The sequence below is a fragment of the Schistocerca americana genome, chromosome 2 (genome assembly GCF_021461395.2).
Source record: "Schistocerca americana isolate TAMUIC-IGC-003095 chromosome 2, iqSchAmer2.1, whole genome shotgun sequence".
Lineage (NCBI taxonomy): Eukaryota > Metazoa > Arthropoda > Insecta > Orthoptera > Acrididae > Schistocerca > Schistocerca americana.
Window position 1 is genome coordinate 726306339 of NC_060120.1, and position 20275 is coordinate 726326613.

Consider the following 20275-nt stretch of genomic DNA (forward strand, 5'->3'; position numbering starts at 1 on the left):
GAATTACACCTGAATATGTCAGTGCTGTTCAGATTGTGATTGTGAAAGATTATAGGTGGACCATCCACAACATCTGTTAATGTCCTAAAGCACCTAATGGAGAATGTGAGAAGGAAATGTCCAGAGACCTGGCAGAGGAATGACTGAATCCTCCACCACAATAAATTGAGACCACATACAGCTATCAACGTGCAGAACTTTTTAGCAAAAAAGCAACACAGCAGTCCATCCTCGCCCATTGTATTTATCCATATTGGCTCCATGTGATTTCTTTCTCTTTCACAAGTTGAAATCGAAGTTGAAAGGATGAAGATTCGACTCAGTTGAGAAGATCCAAAGTAAATTGCAAGTGGTGTTCAACACACTGACTAATAAAGGCTTTTAGGATTCATTCTGTTAATGAGAGAAGTGCTGGGATTGACGTCTGAGCTCCCAAAGGGACTGCGTAGATAGATAGATAGATAGATAGATAGATAGATATTCAGCAATCAGGCCCTGCAGATCATGTGCTGCTTCCACAAACTGTCTCCATTACTTCCTGTTTTGTGCCCAGTTCCTCCAGGTGCCTTCAATTCCCAGGACTGCTAGGTCCATCCAGCACTGCCTTGGTCATCCAATGGGGCATTTGGTGTTAGGTTTCCCCACTAGTGCCATTTGGCATATGGGCTACATGGCCCACCCATTGTATTCTTTTGCTCTCTTTCTTCTGTAGGATAGTTGGTTGTTGCATCAGAAGGTAGATTTCCTTGTTTTTCCTCCTCCTCCATACTCAGTTATCTAAAACTTGTCCCCATATCTTCCTCATAACTCTTCTTTCAAATATTAATAGTTTTTCCCTTTCTCACTTAGTCATGCTCCATGTTTCTGAACCATACATTACTGCTGGGCATTTCAGTGTGTTGTAGATTTTCATCTTGGTGTTCACTGAGATCGATTTATAGCCAAGCGTCTCTCTGAGGGAATGCATGCATTTCATTCCCACTGCTATTCTTTCCTTGATGTCCATTTTTATGTTGTTGTTCGTGGTAAACCAAGATCCCAAGTATTTGAACTGGTGTACTCTCTTGAACCTCTTGTCATCTATCTCAAGAAATTCCTCCCGCTCTTGTCTTCTTCCTAATTGCATGAACACTGTTTTTTGTCTCAATTCACTTTGAGCCCTACCTTCTGTGCATAATTGTCCATTTTCTGATACATTTCTTTCAACTCATGCTTTGATTCACTTAGTAGTACTATGTCATCTGCATATGCGAGACAACTGAAGTTACCGTCCATCTCTACTCCAGCCCACTCCTGTTGCCTACACTCTTTTATTACTTTCTCTAAGATGACATTGAACAGAACACATGAGAGAGCATCCCCTTGTTTGAGGCCTGTCTCAATCTTGAATGTTTCTTATGTGGGTCCTCAGAAATGTACTGCTGCCTTTGACCCTTCCATACAAGCTAGAACCATTCTCACTAGCTTCTCAGGGATTATGAAGTCACACATTGCACTTTATAGGCTATTCCTGTGGATCCTGTCATATGAACATTGAAAATCGATGAACAGGCTGTAGATATCTTTATCATATCCCCAGCGTTTTTCAAGCAATTGTCTTAGTGTGAAAATGTGATCTATTGTTGATTGGTTTGGTTGAAAGCCAGCTTTGTACTCCTGTATGTTGTTCTCTATTTTCTGAGGATAATGATGGACAGCACATTATACATTACATTCAACAAGCTGATTCGTCTGTAGTTACCGGATTCCATTTTGCTTCCCTTCTTGTATATTGGGCATATTATAGCCAATTTCCATTCTTTTGGCAGTGTCTCCTTCTCCCATATCAACTGGATCAGTTTATATATCTCTAAGTGTAAGCTCTTACCTCCCTTCTTGATAAATTCTGAAGTTATTCTGTCCTACCCTGGGAGTATGTTGTTTCTGAGTCCTTTGATTATGATCTTCATGTCTTCTTCACTAACTTCTCATTCTTCTTCATCGTTCCTTTCCTCTGTAGTGTTTGCAGGTAATATCTCATCTTGGTCCGGGCGATTCAACAGTTCTGAGAAGTATTCTTTCCATCTTTCTACAATTCTTTCCTTGTCATTTATCAAGTTGCCATTCTCATCTCTTATGAAAAACGTTGGGCTCTGAAATCCATATTTCTGATTTTTTTTGTATTGGAAGGATTGCCTTGAGTTCTTGTTTTGGCTCTCTGCCTCAACTTGTTCTGGTAAACTCGTTAGATATATTCTATTCTCTGCTCTTAGGATTCACTTTGTCTCCCTTCTGACGTTGATAAAATGTTCCCTTTTCTGCTCATTCTCCCTGTCAGCTAGCCATTTCTCCCTCATCTTCCTTCTCTTTTCTGTAGCCTTCTGGCATGTCTCATTGAACCATTTCCTCTTCTTCATTATCTTCTTTCTTCCCAATATATCCTCTGCTACATTTAGTACCGTGGACTTCATTTCTTTCCTCCTTTCCTCCACATTCTCTCTTGGTTCCAGGGTCTCCAGGACCTAAAAACAGTTTTTTATTTCTATAGCATAGTGTTCTTTAATGGCACCCTCTCGTAGTTTCTCTCAACATTCAACTTCTTCTTATGCATGTAGGTGACCATGAGTTTAAGCCTGCACACAATGAGGAAGTGGTCTGATGTGCAGTCAGCTCCTCTCTACGACCTGATGTCCATGACTCTATGACTATAGCACTGGTCCACCAAGATATGACCTATCTGGTTGGTGGTTCTTGCATCTGGTGAACACCATGTTCCCTTATGTATTCTCTTGTGTTCAAGGTAAGTCAAACTTACTCTCAGGTTCTTTGAGATAGCCAAGTTGATCATCCTCTGACCATTCTCATTGGTCTCATCATGCAAACTGTGCCTTCCTATAGTTGGTGTGTAGAATTCTTCTTTTCCTGCTTTTCCATTAAAATCTCCCAACACTATTGTCATATTTCTACTTGGTGTGCTCTTAATTGTTTATTCTAGTTGGTCATAGAACTCTTCCTTTTCCTCATCTGTTTTATCCTCAGTTGGGGCATGAACATTGATGAATGTGATGTCTGACACTTGGTTTCCAAGTACTTGGGATACTTTGGTTGGCAAATAAAAATCTTGTGTGATGTGATTGTATTTAGTGTTAGGTTTTGGGAACTTTTTGGTAGCACTTTGAATTTAAAAATTCTAAATGTGGCAAACACTCTTGCTATCTGAAAGTACATAAATGCATATAGTCAGATCTTTGATCCATAGGCTGGTGAATACAGCAGAAATGAAGTATAATCGTCCAAGTTGTCAATGGCAATGGCTTTAAAGAATTTGATGTTAAAAAAAGTGTTCAAAAATAAGGAAAAGGAAGAAAAAGATGTTGACAGAACATCCCAGAATGTTGAATATACTTCGGTGATATATACATTGTGAATGCACAGTTAAAAGTTTAATTCATGCTCATACTAAAGAAGGAACTATGTGTGGACTTCTGTGACATAATATAAAAGGCAGACTATACAAGTTTACCAAATCAGGTGTCTATAAAATTCATTGTGGGAACTGTAGTAATAAGTATACAGGTCAGATTGGCAGAGATTTCAGGGAGTACTCATAAGTTACTTGGTAACAAAAATGCTTTGAGATGGCACTTATGTAGGGATGGACATGCAGTGTGATGTACTGAAAATAATCTTAAAATTTTACACTGAACTCCCAAAAGTGATATACTTAACATGCTAGAGGAACTGAAAATTAATTCACACAGAATGGAGCGGCTACATAAACTGCTCAATGAGCAGAATAAATTCAGTAGGAATCTTTTCTGCTTTATGCAATTACTTATTAAAATGAGACTCTATGCAATGAGCTGCATTGTGAGGCACTATCCCTGTTCTTAACACTACACACTGGCTGCCTGAAGACTGAGCATGAGTACGAGGCAAGCCAACACACTTTTTGAAGCTTCTCACACCAGATGGAATAGTACGCCAGTGATGCCCTCTTTTCTTACAGTCTTTTCATTAATATTTTAAAACGGTAGTCTGATTCTAGCAGTTTCATGTGTGTCCTGTAATATGAATGTTTTTTTTCTCTTTTAGACACTGCACGTAGGTATTATATTATTAACTTCCATTTAACTAATAGTCGTAGTTTCTATATACATCTGATAATTCAATTCACAACTGATTTTTATACAACATTAATTGAAGAAACAGATGCACATCCATCTTCCTCCTTCTTTCCTTTTGCTTCCTGACTGTTTCTATTACATTTCACAATTTTGTATTTTATGGTAAAAACAAGAAAAGAGAATGCTGCAAGTAATGCCTCACTGTTTCGTCACTCACAGTATTATACCTATTTTAAATCAAGAGCAAATATTCCTGCATTTGTAAAATTCATAAATGTTTTCTTGTAGGACTACAGATGTTTAATATTCTACTAGTACTCATATGCCAATTCATATTTGACAGTAGTGCCATCCTGTAGCAACATTTTGCTAGTACCTCAGCAAGCTGCTATAGAGTTCAGTTTGGCACATACTACTGTATGTTCAGAACACTATATGACGAGATACATTGTACGCATCTTTGTTTTCTCTTTTGTATGTATTAAGAATTCAACAGTTCCATAATAACTAGTTTGTAGAATAGCTAATATAGATTGATCTTTTTGTTTCCTTTTCTTCAGATGATGGTTGATGCTGAAATGTGTCACAATATACAACAATAAACAAACATGAACTGGATAATTCTGTGAATATATCTAAAGATTTCACCATCTATATAGGATTAAAACCTAATTTTATTTTTTTATTGAGGTTATCAAAAATTCTGTACATTTGTTCAACAACTTGTTTCCCCCACCCCCCACCCCATGTATACCGCCACAGCATTGTCAGCACTAGTCGCAAACATGGTGAGTTCAAGTGCAGAGCGAGCTTTCTGTGTGTTGGAGTTCGACAAAAACAAGTGTGCTACAGCTGTTCAATCGATGTCAGAACCAAGTACGGAAAGAAGCCACCAACAAGGAAGGTCATTTACCACTGGCTCCACCATTTTCATCGTGACATTCGTGGATACCTGAACATGGAGCTGCCACATCGATGGATTGGCCATGCTGTAGAAATGGGCAGCTGTTTCATGAAATGGACTCCCCGATCACCAGATCTCACTCCATGTGACTATTTTCTGTGGGGACACATTAAAGATCTGATAAATGTACCGCCTTTACCATGTGATATAGCAGAGCTCCGGGAGAGAATACGGAGGCAAGACAAACGTGTGGTTCCTGAAGAGGGACAGCAGCCTTTTCAGTAGTTGCAGGGTGGACGATTGACTGATCTGGCCTCGTACCACTAATAAAAACAGCCTTGCTGTGCTGGTACTATGAATGGCTGAAAGCAAGGGGAAACTACAGCCATAATTTTTCCCGAGGGCATGCAGCTTTACTGTATGATTAAATGATGATGGCATCCTCTTGGGTAAAATGTTCCAGAGGTAAAATAGTTCCCCATTCGGATCTCCTGGCGGGGACTACTCAAGAGGATGTCGTTATCAGCAGAAAGAAAACTGGCACTCTATGGATCAGAGCACGGAATGGCAGATCCCTTAACCAGGCAGGTAGGATAGAAAATTTATAAAGAGAAATGGATAGGTTAAAGTTAGATGTAGTGGGAATTAGTGCAGTTTGGTGGCTGGAGGAACAAGACTTCTGATCAGGCGAATACAGGGTTATAAGTACAAAATCAAACAGAGGTAATGCAGGAGTAGGTTTAATAATGTATGGAAAAATAGGAGTGCAGGTAAGCTACTACAAATAGCATAGTGAACACATTATCGTGGCCAAGATAGACATGAAGCCCACGCCTACCACAGTGGTGCAAGTTTATGTGCCAACTAGCTCCGCAGATGATGAAAAGATTGATGAAATGTGTGATGAGATAAAAGAAATTATTCATATAGTGAAGGAGGACGAATTTAATAGTCAAGGGTGACTGTAATTTGATAGTAGGAAATGGAAGAGAAGGAAACATAGTAGGTGAATATGGAATAGGGGTAAGAAACGAAAGAGCCGCCTGGCAGAATTTTGTACAAAGCATAACTTAATCCTAGGTAACACTTGATTCAAGAATGATGAAAAAAGGTTGTATACATGGAACAGGCCTGGAAATACTGGAAGGTTTCAGATAGATTATATAATGGTAAGACAGAGATTTAGGAACCAGGGTTTAAACTGTAAGACATTTCCAGGGGAAGATGTGGACTCTGACCACAATCTATTGGTTATGAACTGTACATTAAAACTGAAGAAACTGCAAAAAGGTGGGAATTTCAGCAGATGGGACCTGGATAAACTGAGAGAACCAGCGGTTGTAGAGAGTTTCAGGGAGAGCATTAGGGAACGATTGTCAGGAATGGGGGAAAGAAATACAGTAGAAGAATAATGGGTAGCTTTGAGGGATGAAATAGTGAAGGCAGCAGAGGATCAAGTAGGTAAGAAGACAAAGGCTAGTAGAAATCCTTGGATAACAGAAGATATATTGAATTTAACTGACAAAACAAGAAAATATAAAAATGCAGTAAATGAAGCAGGCAAAAAGGAATACAAATGTCTCAAAAATGAGATCGACAGGAAGTGCGAAATGGCTAAGCATGGATGGCTAGAGGACAAATGTAAGGATGCAGAGGCATATCTCACTAGGGGTAAGATAGATACTGCCTACAGGAAAATTAAAGAGACCTTTGGAGAAAAGAGAACCACTTGTATGAATATCAGTAGCTCAGATGGAAACCCAGTTCTAAGCAAAGAAGAGAAAGCAGAAAGATGGAAGGAGTATATAGAGGGTCTATACAAGGACGATATACTTGAGGACAATACTTTGGAAATGGAAGAGGATGTAGATGAAGATGAAATGGGAGATATGATACCGCGTGAAGAGTTTGACAGAGCACTGAAACGCCTAAGTTGAAACAAGGCCCCGGAAGTAGACAACATTTCATTAGAACTACTGTCAGCCTTGGGAGAGCCAGCCCTGACAAAACTCTACCATCTGAGAAAGCAAGATGTGTGAGACAGACAAAATACCCTCAGACTTCAAGAAGAATATAATAATTCCAATCCCAAAAAAAGCAGGTGTTGACAAATGTGAAAATTACCGAACTATCAGTTTAATAAGTCACAACTGCAAAATACTAATGCAAATTCTTTACAGATGAATTGAAAAACTGGTAGAAGCTGACCTCATGGAAAATCAGTTTGGATTCCATAGAAATATTGTAGCATGTGAGGTGATACTGACCCTACAACTTATCTTACAAGATGGATTAAGGAAAGGAAAACCCACGTTTCTAGCATTTGTTGACTTAGAGAAAGCTTTTCACAATGTTGAATGGAATACTCTCTTTCAAATTCAGAAGGTGGCAGGGGTAAAATACAGGGAGCGAAAGGCTATTTAGAATTTGTACAGAAACCAGGTGGCAGTTATAAGAGTTGAGGGGCATGAAAGGGAAGCAGTGGTTGGGAAGGAAGTGAGAAAGGGTTGTAGCCTATCCCCAATGTTGTTCAATCTGTATATTGAGCAAGCAGTAAAGGGAACAAAAGAAAAATTTGGAGTAGGAATTAAAATCCATGGAGAAGAAATAAAAACTTTGAGGTTTCCCAATGACATTGTAATTCTGTCAGAGAGAGCAAAGGACCTGGAAGAGCAGTTGAATGAAATGGACAGTGTCTTGAAAGGAGGGTATAAGACGAACATCAACAAAAACAAAATGAGGATAATGGAATGTAGTCTAATTAAGTCGGGTGATGCTGAGGGAATTAGATTAGGGAATGAGACACTTAAAGTAGGAAAGGAGTTTTGCTATTTGGGGAGAAAAATAACTGATGATGGTTGAAGTAGAGAGGATATAAAATGTAGAATGGCAATGGCAAGAAAAGTGTTTCTGAAGAAGAGAAATTTGTTAACATCAAGTATAGATTTAAGTGTCAGGAAGTTGTTTCTGAAAGTATTTGTATGGAGTGTAGCCATGTATGGAAGTGAAACATGGGCGATAAATAGTTTTAACAAGAAGAGAAAAGGAGCTTTTGAAATGTGGTGCTACAGAAGAATGCTGAAGATTAGATAGGTAGATCATGTTACTAATAAGGAGGTACTAAACAGAACTGTGGAGAAGATGAGTTTGTGGCAGAACTTGACTAGAAGAAGGGATCGGTTGGTAGGACACGTTATGAGGCATCAAGAAATCACCAATTTAGTATTGAAGGGCAGCATAGAGGTTAAAAGTCATAGAGGGAGACCAAGAAATGAATAAACTAAGCAGATTCAGAAGGATCTAGGTTGTAGTAGGTACTGGGAGATGAAGAAGCTTGCACAGGATAGAGTAACATGGAGAGCTGCATCAAACCAGTCTCTGGACTGAAGACCACAACAACAAGACATCATTTAAACTTTGGTAGTGACATAATTACATATACAAAATAAATCTTCTAGCTACCACTGGAATAGAGAAGAAAAATCAGTCAGTCTTCTATGTACACAATTTTTAGTCCTACGTGCCATACCTGTAGCAAAAACGTGAATACCAACTCCTTTTGCGACTATTAAGGTTGCTGCAACAGTTGTACCACCATTCAACTTCTGCAAAAGAAAAGAAAAATATTGAATCAGTGGGAAATGAGAGTATAAACATTGTTCTAGGAATATCACTTAAACTGACTGAAAGTGCTGCATACAGTACCTTGCTCATAACATATGGAAAATCTCGACGTGATGTTTTGACAGCTTTGGAAGAGGCCAACTCTGCAATCATATCTTTGTTTAGTCCTACTTTGATCTGGCCTTTCATTATTGCAACAGTGGCAGGCACAGCTCCCTACAGAAACGTAACTCTGGTTAATAATTAAACTTCAAATTCATCTTTTTATTAAATAAATTGACTTACCAGTACTACTTGTGTCGAGATAAATCAAAATTACTGCAACATAACACTCTAACTTAAATGATTATTGTGGAGTATGTTGGTCAATATTCCAATTTAATATGTTGTATTACTACAGTGGAAATGATTAATTGTAGAACCAGAACTGAATATCAAATCAGAAAGCCAGGTCAGTTTGCAAGGAAAGCAAGAAAATTTGCAGTATATTGTGCAGTATAATGTATTTCTAAATAAGCAACACAGTACTATTCTTCACTCAACTTCATGAAATTGCAGTTTCATGTGAAGTGAGGCAGGAAAGTTTTACATGGGGTAAGGGTGCTCTGACAAGAAAAAATAACAATCTGCAATGATTAGAGCTCTCTTGGGTTGTAATATATGTATAGCATCTGTGTGTGAGTAACCACAGATTATATTAGATTAGATTAGATTAGTACTTGTTGCATAGATCTTGAATATGACACTTCGTAATGATGTGGAATGTGTCAGGTTATTAATAAAAGGTGTCAATACAAGATATTACATTACACAAAACTTCATTTTTTTGTGTGTGGGGGGTGGGGAAATTACCCACTTACTATATCCAAAAATTCATCTAATGAGTAGAAGGAGTTGCCATTTATAAATTCTTTTAATTTCCTTTTAAATGCTATACGGCTATCTGTCCGACTTTTGATGCTATTAGATAAGTGACCAAAGACTTTTGTGGCAGCATAACTTACCCCATTATGAGCCAAAGTTAGATTTAACCTTGAGTAGTGAAGCTCATCCTTTCTCCTAGTGTTATATCCATGTACACTGCTATTACTTTTGAATTCATTCGGATTGTTAATAACAAATTTCATAAGCGAACATATACATTGTGAGGCTACAGTGAAGATCCCTAGCTCTTTAAATAAGAGACTGCATGATGATCTTGGATGAGCTCCAGCAATTATTCCGATTACACACCCTTGTGCGATGAACACTCTTTTACTCAATGATGAGTTACCCCACAATATGATGCCATACGAAAGCAGAGAACGAAAATAGGCATGGTAAGCTAATTTACTGACATGTACCGTATTTACTCGAATCTAAGCCGCACTCGAATCTAAGCCGCAACTGAAAAATGAGACTCGAAATCAAGGAAAAAAATTTTTCCCGAATCAAAGCCGCACCTGAAATTTGAGACTCGAAAATCAAGGGGAGAGAAAAGTTTTAGGTTGCACCTCCAAATCGAAACAAAGTTCGCCTAGTTGTAATATGAGACACAATTTAGGTCAAATGAATGACGATACAGCTGCAGTAGTTTGGTTCGAGTCGTAAGCTTAGCAGTTACGGTTTACCAGGTAGCCATTGCTACACGTCACGCGCTCCATCCGTATTTATACGGATATCCTTCCTTTTTCACATGCTTCGTCTGGTTTGAATTGATTGCTTATTTTTCTTTGATCTGATAAGTGCTGTTCTCTTTGTTATAGGTGTTTACGTCACTCTAAGCTGAAAATGCATTACTGTACTGTGTCATGCATTGTTTGTCGCATTCTGATAGTGCGTGTTTATGGCCTGTCGCCGCTCGCGGCGTGGCTTGCTTTTGTGCGCGCTACCGCCGCTTACAAATAAAAAATAGAGAGGAGTCGTCTCATTAGCGAAACATTTGTTGTTACTTACACTACTTCTTTCTTTGATAATGATCAACAAGAACCAAATAATAGACTGCGTATGATAGACGATGTTCTGAACGAAATTTTAGCGAAAATTTTTCTCCGTTTGAAAATCTTTGCAGGCGCTTCTTTAGTTCATTACATTCTGCACAGAAATTAGTCATCTTAGATTTAAAAATCTAGTCAGTTGCCGTGCTTCATTTCTGACTGTATCACTATCAGGCATAAGAATAATAAGAATATAAACATGACATGATATGTATATTCTTCCGCGTTTGCTGTTGTCTCACTCTAGTTTCGTAGTTTATTAGGCAGACAGGATTTAAATGAGATAGTAGCAAACACGAAACAATACATGGCAAAATGTTTATATTCGTATTAATCTTATGGCGAAGAGAATACTACATGTGATTCACAATTCATAAAAGCTCCTACTAGCAACCATCTCTTCTCACAGGTAGGAAAAAATTCAGAACGTAGAGTTGGCCATATTGACAAACATCCCAAACAGTCTTGCCAGTCAGATTTTTGTAGTACATTGAAATGCTGCTACATTCGAAGATCAACAATACAGAATTTGTATTTACTTCGTTGGATAATGTACCAAAACGCAGTGGTCCAAACTCTGAGCGGAGGAAAAAGGCTCGTCTTCCACTTTTCTTTTTTTTTAATTTATTTACTGACGCAGAGATTTTGGTACCAGTATTTATCTTTGTGCCTACAAAGCATGCCTGTGTGGCGTTACATATATTCGACGGCAGAAGTTAGTTGTGGCGGCACCCACCAACATTTTTCAGAACTCCCGCTTGCTTTGCACTCGATTCTAAGCCGCAGGCGATTTTTTGGATTACGAAAACCGGAAAAAAAGTGCGGCTTAGATTCGAGTAAATACGGTATATCACCAAAATTTGCAGTGACCCTAATAACATAAGTAGCTGAACTCAAACGTTTCAACAGATCTTCAGTGTGTTTTTTCCAGTTCAACCCCTCATCAATGCATACACCTAGAACTTTTGAATATTCTGCCTTAGCTACTGATTTCTGATCAAAGTCTATATTTATTAATGGTGTCATTCAATTTACTGTGTGGAACTGTATATACTGTGCTTTGTCAAAGTTTAATGAGAGCCCATTTGCAGAGAACCACTTAATGATTTTCTGAAAAACATCGTTTACAATTTCATCACTGAATTCTTGTCTGTTGGGTGTGATAGCTATACTTGTATCATCAGCAAAAAGTACCAGATTTGTATCTTCGTGAATATAGGATGGCAAGTCATTAATATATATAGTAAGAACAGCAGAGGAACCAAGATCTAACCTTGCGGCACCCCATTCTTGATTGTTCTCCAGTTTGAGAAATCACCAGTTTTTTGTACATTATGTGAACTGCTTATTTCAACTTTCTGCACTCTTCCAGTTAGGTATGATTTAAACCATTTGAGCTCTGCCCCATTTATACCACAGTACTTGAGCTTATCTAGAAGTATTCCATGATTTACACAATCAAAAGCCTTTGAGAGATCACAAAAAATCCCAATGGGTGACTTCCAGTTACTCAGAGCATTTAATATTTCATTAGTGAAAGGATATATAGCATTCTCCGTTGAAAAACCTGTCTGGAAACCAAACTGACATTTTGTTACAACTTTATTTTTACAAAAGTGTGAAGCTATTGTACCATACATTAATTTTTCAAGAATTTTGGATAAGGCAGTCAGAAGAGAGATTGGGCGGTAGTTGTTGACATCAGACGTATCCCCTTTTTTATGCAGTGGTTTAACAATGGCATACTTCAGTCTACCCTGCTTCAGAGAGCAATTACATATGTGGCTAAGAATCCCACTTATCTCTTGGGAACAAGCTTTTATTATCCTGCTGGAAATGCCATCAAAGCCATGTGAGCTTTTATTCTTGAGAGAGTTTATTATCTTCCTAATTTCAGAAGAAGAGGTGGGTGGAATTTCAATTGTATCAACATGTGTGGGTAAGGCCTCTTCTATTAACTGCCTTGCTTCTTCTAATGAACATTTAGATACTATTTTCTCTTCAGCATTTAAAAAATGATTATTCAAAATGTTTTCAACCTCCAGCTCGTTGTTTGTCAAGTTTCCATTCACTTTGATGGTAATGCCATCATCCTGTAACTCTTAGTTGCCCTGTATCCCTTGTAATAATATTCCATATTGTTTTGATTTTGTTATCAGGGGTATTAACCCCAGACATGATGCACATGCTTCTGAACTTTTTAATAATCTTTCTTAATGTCGCACAGTAGTTTTTATAGTTTTAGCTGTTTCTGGGTCATTACTCTTTCTTGTTGTTAGATAGAGTTCCCTTTTGTGGTTACAAGATATTTTTATTCCTTTAGTAAGCCAAAGTTTTTTGCATGGTTTCTTATAATTAGATTTAACTACTTTCTTGGGGAAACAATTTTCAAATTCTCTTACAAGTGTATCATGAAATAAGTTATATTTTAAATTAGCATCGGGTTCCTTGTACACCTCATCCCAGTCTAACTGCTGAAGATTTTTGGTGAAATTTCTAATTATTGAGTCATTAACTGAATGCACAACTTTGGAGGGTAGTTTTGAATTACTGAATGGATCTATGTCATATACTGTAAATAGCTGAGCAGCGTGATCAGAAAGGTCATTCTAAAAAGGACAAGAATTTATGTTTTTAAACTTACCTTGGTCTATAAATGTGTTATCTATCAATGTGCTGCTGTCCTTTACTACCCGAGTAGGAAAATAAATGACAGATGTCAAATTGAAAGAACCAAGCAAGACTTCCAGGTCATTCTTCATATTACACTCTTTCAGTTAATCAACATTGAAGTCCCCACAAATATAATTTGCTTTCCCCTATCTGACAGATAGCACAACAAGGTATCAAAGTTTTCCAGGAATAAATGAAAGTTTCCTGAAGGGGACTTATATACTGTTACAATTATAAAAGAGCCCTCCTTCAGTTTAAGCTGACAGGCACATGCTTCTATATGTTGCTCTAGACAAAACTTTTTTGTATCTAAGCTTTTTTAATAGTGAGAACTTTTGACATATATGGCAACTCCTCCTCTCACCTTATTCTCTTTCCTCATATGTGCAGCTAGTTTATAACCACTGATATTTACCTTTTACATATCAGACACAATGTGATGCTCAGACAGGCATAGTATACCTATTACATTATCAGATTCAATGTCATCCAAACAAACCAGGAGCTCATCTATTTTATTCTTCAATCCTGGAATATTTTGGTGCGAAATGGTAACATTATTTTTTATTTTACTTTTGTTGGAATCTAGTTTTTTCTTTAATCCACCAATATTTTGGTTAAATATGGTAACATTATTATTTACTTTACTGTTTTGAGACTCTTGTGAGTTTTGGACCTCTTTAGCACCTACCTGCCTGCCTGAACTTCTCATTGGACACTGATATCAGTCTAAAAAAGAGGTACATCCATGAGTACTAGTGTCCCCCCTTATGGATTTTGCTAACAACCCTGCCAGTTTACCCTTCCCTTTCCTATTGAGGTGTAGGCCATGCCTTGTGAAATCTCCCCTATCAATAGCCTCAACAGAAACCAATCGCATGTCTGACAGAGTGGCCGTCCTATGCAACTGATACAACTCCATATTTACCCTCTTGACAGAGCGATTCAACTGGGCCTGATAATGCCGCACAAAAGCAGGCATCAGCCCAACATTGGTATGGGTCGTTACAGAGGCTATTTTCACCGGGTCACACGCAATACTGTAGCCCTGATCCCTATCAATACTGTTTCCCACTCCACGCACTATCATCAAATGATCCTGCTTTGAGAAATCCTTGCACAAGGAACCTATATCCTCTACCACCTGGCTAAGACATGCACTTGACTTGAGAAAGTTTGTGACCTGGTACCTGTCACCAAATTTTTCCTGCAAAATCTGGCCCACACCTCTTCCATGGCTGCTACCTAGCAACAGAACTTTCCTCTTACTTTCTACTGTTGTTGGTTTCCTAGTGAGATTCTGTTGCATCTTAACTACACCTACTTCTACTGGAGCCTCTTCCTTACTTAACTGTGGTAGCAATGCAGATCTATTGGTTGTGCCAATTGGGAAACTGTCAGACACTGTTCTCTTTCTGTGGCCCCTGATCCCAGCTACCACAGTCTCTTACAATGTTGTTATTCCCTCTACATGTGGCAATGAGTTTAAAAAGGCTTTGAAAATAAAGGCTTTGAAAATAAAGTCCTATCACATGAGGATTACAAACAGTAAGCTGATTTCTCAATGTAAAATGAGACATCATAAAGGAATATGTGGATTTCTGATGTCAGTATAGTCACACAATTCAAATTCCACAAACTTTAAAAATCCACTTAAAAAACAATGTCAACACAATTTCAAAATTTAGGTGGAAACATTGTATGAACACAGCACTTTGAATCATCATACTGCAATATTGATTACGATCTTTTCTTAAATCTCAACAAATGATTTGTTCTTACTGCTTTGACGGAACAGTTGCAAATTTCAGGTGGTGGGAATATATGATAAGGATTTAAAAAGGCTGTTCCATGGTAGATGAAGTGCTGAAGCATAATAATGAATACTTTTAAAAAAAGAGTTGAATGTATTTGTTTGTGGATCTGATTATATTTTTCTAATCTTCATATATTGTTAACTTCTCTAGCAAACTAGTCCATCTTTTTGAGATGTGCCTCATAATAAAATCTTATCCAATAATATAAACTGGTTTCATTAATGTAATGCCTGCAATGCAAAGACTTAAAAGATAATATCATATTAACTAGTAAACAGCAGTGTACAAAACCTTACAGGAAATCTGCTGTAGACTTTGAATTAAAACAGGCATTTGATATTGACAGAATAAAAAAACGCTTAGACAGATCTCTTAACCAAGGTCTTAATGACTATTCATGAACTCGTATTGCAAACACATAATTTTCTATGCATTAGGCAGGATCTTTCTAACTTGAAAACAGATGTACAAGTGTATTACAGCCCATATCAACACATTTCTCTTAAGATGCAGGCCAACACTTATTTTAGTTCTCTGGTAACTGATCCAAATTTCTTTTCTATAAAATTACAAAGAATGTTGCCATCAAATTAATAATTAGGATTTGAGGATCCCATAGTTATCAAAAATTACAACATGACTGAGAACAATGCTAAGCTTGTGTATAGTGCCCTTCCTCAGAGCTGCATTGCAAATTGACTGAGGTGAGGGGTTGTGTTGGGCTGAGTTAGAGCAGAAAGGAGGCAGAGATAGGATGGGAGGCGTGTAGGAAAGGGTTGCCAAGGGATGGGAGGGTGTGGCACACAATCAATTGGAGGAGTATATTGGGAGGGGAAGACAGATCAGAGGAAGAAGGAGACTGCGGACTGGAGAGAATGAGTACAGAATGAGTGAAGCAGGTGCATAGTGACAGGTGGAAATGTGTATGCCCAGTATGGGACAAGGGCTAGCAGAGATTGAGGCCAGGAGGATTATGGAATTGGCAAATGTGTTGTGAGGACAAATCCCATATGCTATTCAGAGAATCTGAGGTTGTGGTTTTATATGATTGTGAAGCAGTTATTTAGATCAAGGTTATACTAAACAACACATTGTGCCACATGACAGACAACCACTCTCAGCCACAATTTGGTTGTAGTCACTGATTTGGACAAACAATTGGTTAGTGGACATGCCCACCTCTCCCAAAGAGGTATTCCATCACCCACTCAACCTACAAGATATCCCAGTCCATGCTTATACCACATCAACTCCCAACCACATACCACATGGTTCATTATCCCTGATAAAGATGAACATCCAAGACCTGTCCTATACACACCTCCCCGCCCACCCATTGCACATTCTATTTCAGTTCCCACACAATCACATTTTCCATATCAGAGGCAGGACCACATGTGAAAGCAGTTGTGAAGTATCTCTGCTTTATAGGGGTCTTTGGATTGTGTGGTAGTCAAGCAGAGGCTAGCATGGTGAATAGTTGTTAAGGCTGTGTGCCAAGTGAATTGATATATTTATAAGAAGCATAAAAGTAGACTGAGTGCCAAGCAAATAAGAAGATAAGAAAGAATAAGAGCATATAAATAATTTCATGTTTGTCATTGGCGACTGATTGTCAAAACTAGTGGTCAAAATCAAATGGTGTTATTGTTAGAAGTTTAGATGGAAGACTATGAGATAAGCAAAGCAGAAGAACGAGTATGTGCTTGCACTCAATTGTGGTAATGAACAATTTTCTGTACAATAAGTTGTTTTTGGCCTAACTGTGACATGTGAAGAGTTATTTTCTCCAAATGACCAAACCAGGGAATGAGCCAATAACTGAAGGTTTCGCAGGCCAATACATTTGCTGAGCATTCTATATTTTAGGAGCTCGTTCCCCTCTGCAATTCCATATGATCACAGACTGTCATCCATAAAAATGAATTCAGGGCTGAGTACACTCCTGAAAACATGTACACAGAGAAGGAATACAATTTCACAATAATGTTGATGTTTGAGTGTACCATCTTCAAAGGTTTGGAGGTCGGTAAACACACGCAACATTGTGCTTCCCTATATCGTAACACCTGGACCATCAAAATGATCATGTTTTACAATGTTCCTGGGTTTATTACGTACCCCCGTACAGCAAGAGATGGGAACATGTCTTGCACCTATGAACATTATCATTTTGGTGGTTTTGGTGTTATAGTGTGGGAAGGAATAATGTTTCATGTGCTCACTGACCCGCAAATTTCTGAACTCAGTATACTCTCTGGTCAGTGTTACTGTGACACTGCACTCCTCTCCCACACGTCTAACCACATCGCACAGTGCAGACAGAGGAGCTCTTGGAATAAAAGTATATTCAGGAAAGACTGGTCTGCCCACCACCCAGTTTGAATCCCACCGAGCGTGTGTGGGATGTGTTCCCAAGATGCATTTCATCACATCCACATGCATCAATGACCGCCCAGCAGTTATCATCTGTGCTGGTGTGGGAATGGAACAACCTACTAAAGGAGCTCCAAGAACTCCTAACCAGCCTTGTGGTCAGCATGGGAGAAGGTTGCAGAGAATTTATTGCCATCCGTGTTGATCACATGCCCTATTAATAACCATATCCCACCTTTTTAATGTTCATGGGACCATCTTAAATCGTGGTGACTTCAGTTTAATTAGAATCTCTTGAATAAAGAAGTTATTTCCATTCATCTCATTGCATATTTCTTTCATTTACCTTCTATACTACACTGTAGCAGTTCTTTCTATGTACTGTCTAAGTTTCATCAGACTGTTACTTGGCAGTTACATATCATGCAAAAGTTATTTTCATCCTCAAGTTTCATGCACCACTGTTATATGCCTGATAGGATAGTAAGGATGTGAACTACAAGCTTATATCTTGACCAAAGTCTAATGTAGCTTATTTTTCAGATGAGCAGGGGCCGTATTGTGTATAATGTGTGACTGGTCAGCAAAGAGAACATGTCTATGGCTTCCTGTAACCTATGGATTAACTTTCAAGCCAAAGAAGTGAACGCAACAACTCAAAGTTTTTGGAGTAAATTGTCTATTGTTATTTGCTGTAGCATAAAATTATTTAAATATTCATTCTCTGAAATTGCACCTTGTTTTAAATTAATAAATGTGTTTAATAGAGGTTGCCAGCCCAAACATGGAAGCAAGTAATAGTACCAGAATGGAGGCATTTGGCAATTTGAATTTAGACACAAGAACTTGTTCAACAAATTATTTAACCCCTAGCAAGCATAACTGTGAAAAAATTAGACCATGTCATGTGATTTCATGGCAGAGGTGGTAAATACACACATCAAAAAAAAGTTATGCATCCCCTCAGTTCCGAGAGTTCCAGAACCTGTACAGAAAATTGGGATAGAGATAACATAAACATCATTTCCGCCCTTTTTATTGCTCATGAAAACCACACATTGCATGATGTACCACCATACAGTGAGACCTTCAGAGGTGGTAGTCCAGATTGCTGTACACACCGGTACCTCTAATACCCGGTAGCATGTCCTCTCGCATTGGTGCATGTCTGTATTTGTCATGGTATACTATCCACAAGTTCATCATGCCACTGTTGGTCCAAATTGTCCCTCTTCTAAATGGTGATTTGGCATAGGCCCCTCAGAGTGGTTGGTGGGTCACGTGGTCCATAAACAGCCCTATTCAGTCTATCCCAGGCATGTTCGATAGGGTTCATGTCTGGAGAACATGCTGGCCACTCAAGTTAAGGGATGTAGTTATCCTGAAGAAAGTCATTCACATGATGTGCATGATGGGGGCATGAATTGTCATCCATGAAGATGAATGTCTCGCCAATATGCTGCCAATATGGTTGCATTATCAGTCAGAGGATGGCATTCGCATATCGTACAGTCATTACGGTGCCTTCCATGACCACCAGTGGCACACATCGTCCCCAAATAATGCCACCCCAAAACATCAGGGAACTTCACCCTTGCTACACTCACATGACAGTGTGCCTAAGGCCTTCAGCCTGATCGGGTTGCCTCCAAACTCATCAGCGATGATTGTCTGGTTGAAGGCACATCGACACTCATCAGTGAAGAGAACACGATGCCAATCCTGAGTGGTCCATTCGTCATTCAGCCCATCTGTACTGCAGTGCATGGTGTCGTGGTTGCAAAGATGGACCTCATCATGGATGTCAGGAGTGAAGTTGTGTGTCATGCAGCCTTTTGTGCACAGTTTGAACTATAACATGATGTCCTGTAGCTGCACGAAAAGCATTATTCAACAAGGTGGCATTGCTGTCAGGGTTCCTCCGAGCCATAATCCATAGGTAGGGGTCATCCACTGCAGTAGCAGCCCTTGGGCAGCCTGAGAAGGTGTGTCACCGACAGTTCCTATCTCTCTATATCTCCTCTATGTCCGAACACTCTGAGACGTCTGGACACTTCCCTTGTTGAGAGCCCTTCCTGGCACAAAGTAACAATGCGGATGTGATTGAACCGCGGTATTGACCGTCTAGGCATGGTTCAACCCCCTCTATCTAATAGGCACTGCTCATGCATGGTTGTTTACATTTTTGGGCAAGTTTAGTGACATCTCTGAACAGTCAATGGGACTGTATCTATGATAAAACATCCGCAGCCAACATCTATCTTCAAGAGTTGTGAGAACCAGGATGATGCAAAACTTTTTTTGATTTGTGTATGTACATATTAAATGACCTACAAGGCCAAACACACATGACAGGACAGGTGGAACATGACCTGTTATGGATTTGGGTGATTAAAACCTGAGGGACCATATCAGATTGGGTCTTAGAAGCTCTTGTATAAGAGCATGAGATTGAGTTGTGATACATGATTTGTATGAATATGGCAATACTCAGAGCACTCCAGGGATTAGTATACTCTTGGTATGGTCATGAGCAGAACTAGGAGGAAATAGTTGCTAGTTATGTCAACAGAATACAAAAGAGTGCACGGGCAATGTTGCAATTTTCCTGCTATATACAGATACAGAGGCAATACAGCACATACTTGATGGGTTATGACCAGAAGATAGGTAGAGGGCAGTTTCCTGTAAAATACCAGAGACATTTAAACAACTGAAAAATCAGTATTGAATAATGATAATATTATGAAAAGTATATATTCCTGCTCACCTTATAGCGGAGATGTTGAGTTGCAGATA

General features: G+C 38.7%; 1 protein-coding gene across 1 annotated transcript in view; it reads right to left on the minus strand.

Moving 5' to 3' along the window:
- LOC124595669 (pseudouridine-5'-phosphate glycosidase-like) overlaps positions 1–20275 on the minus strand; it is a 129045-nt gene that overhangs the window by 59111 nt on the left and 49659 nt on the right. The window contains exons 3-4 of the mRNA XM_047134515.1: positions 8716–8850; positions 8540–8615 (exon numbers count right to left, since the gene is read on the minus strand). Coding sequence (XP_046990471.1) covers positions 8540–8615; positions 8716–8850 — 211 coding nt within the window. The remainder of the gene's footprint in view (positions 1–8539; positions 8616–8715; positions 8851–20275) is intronic.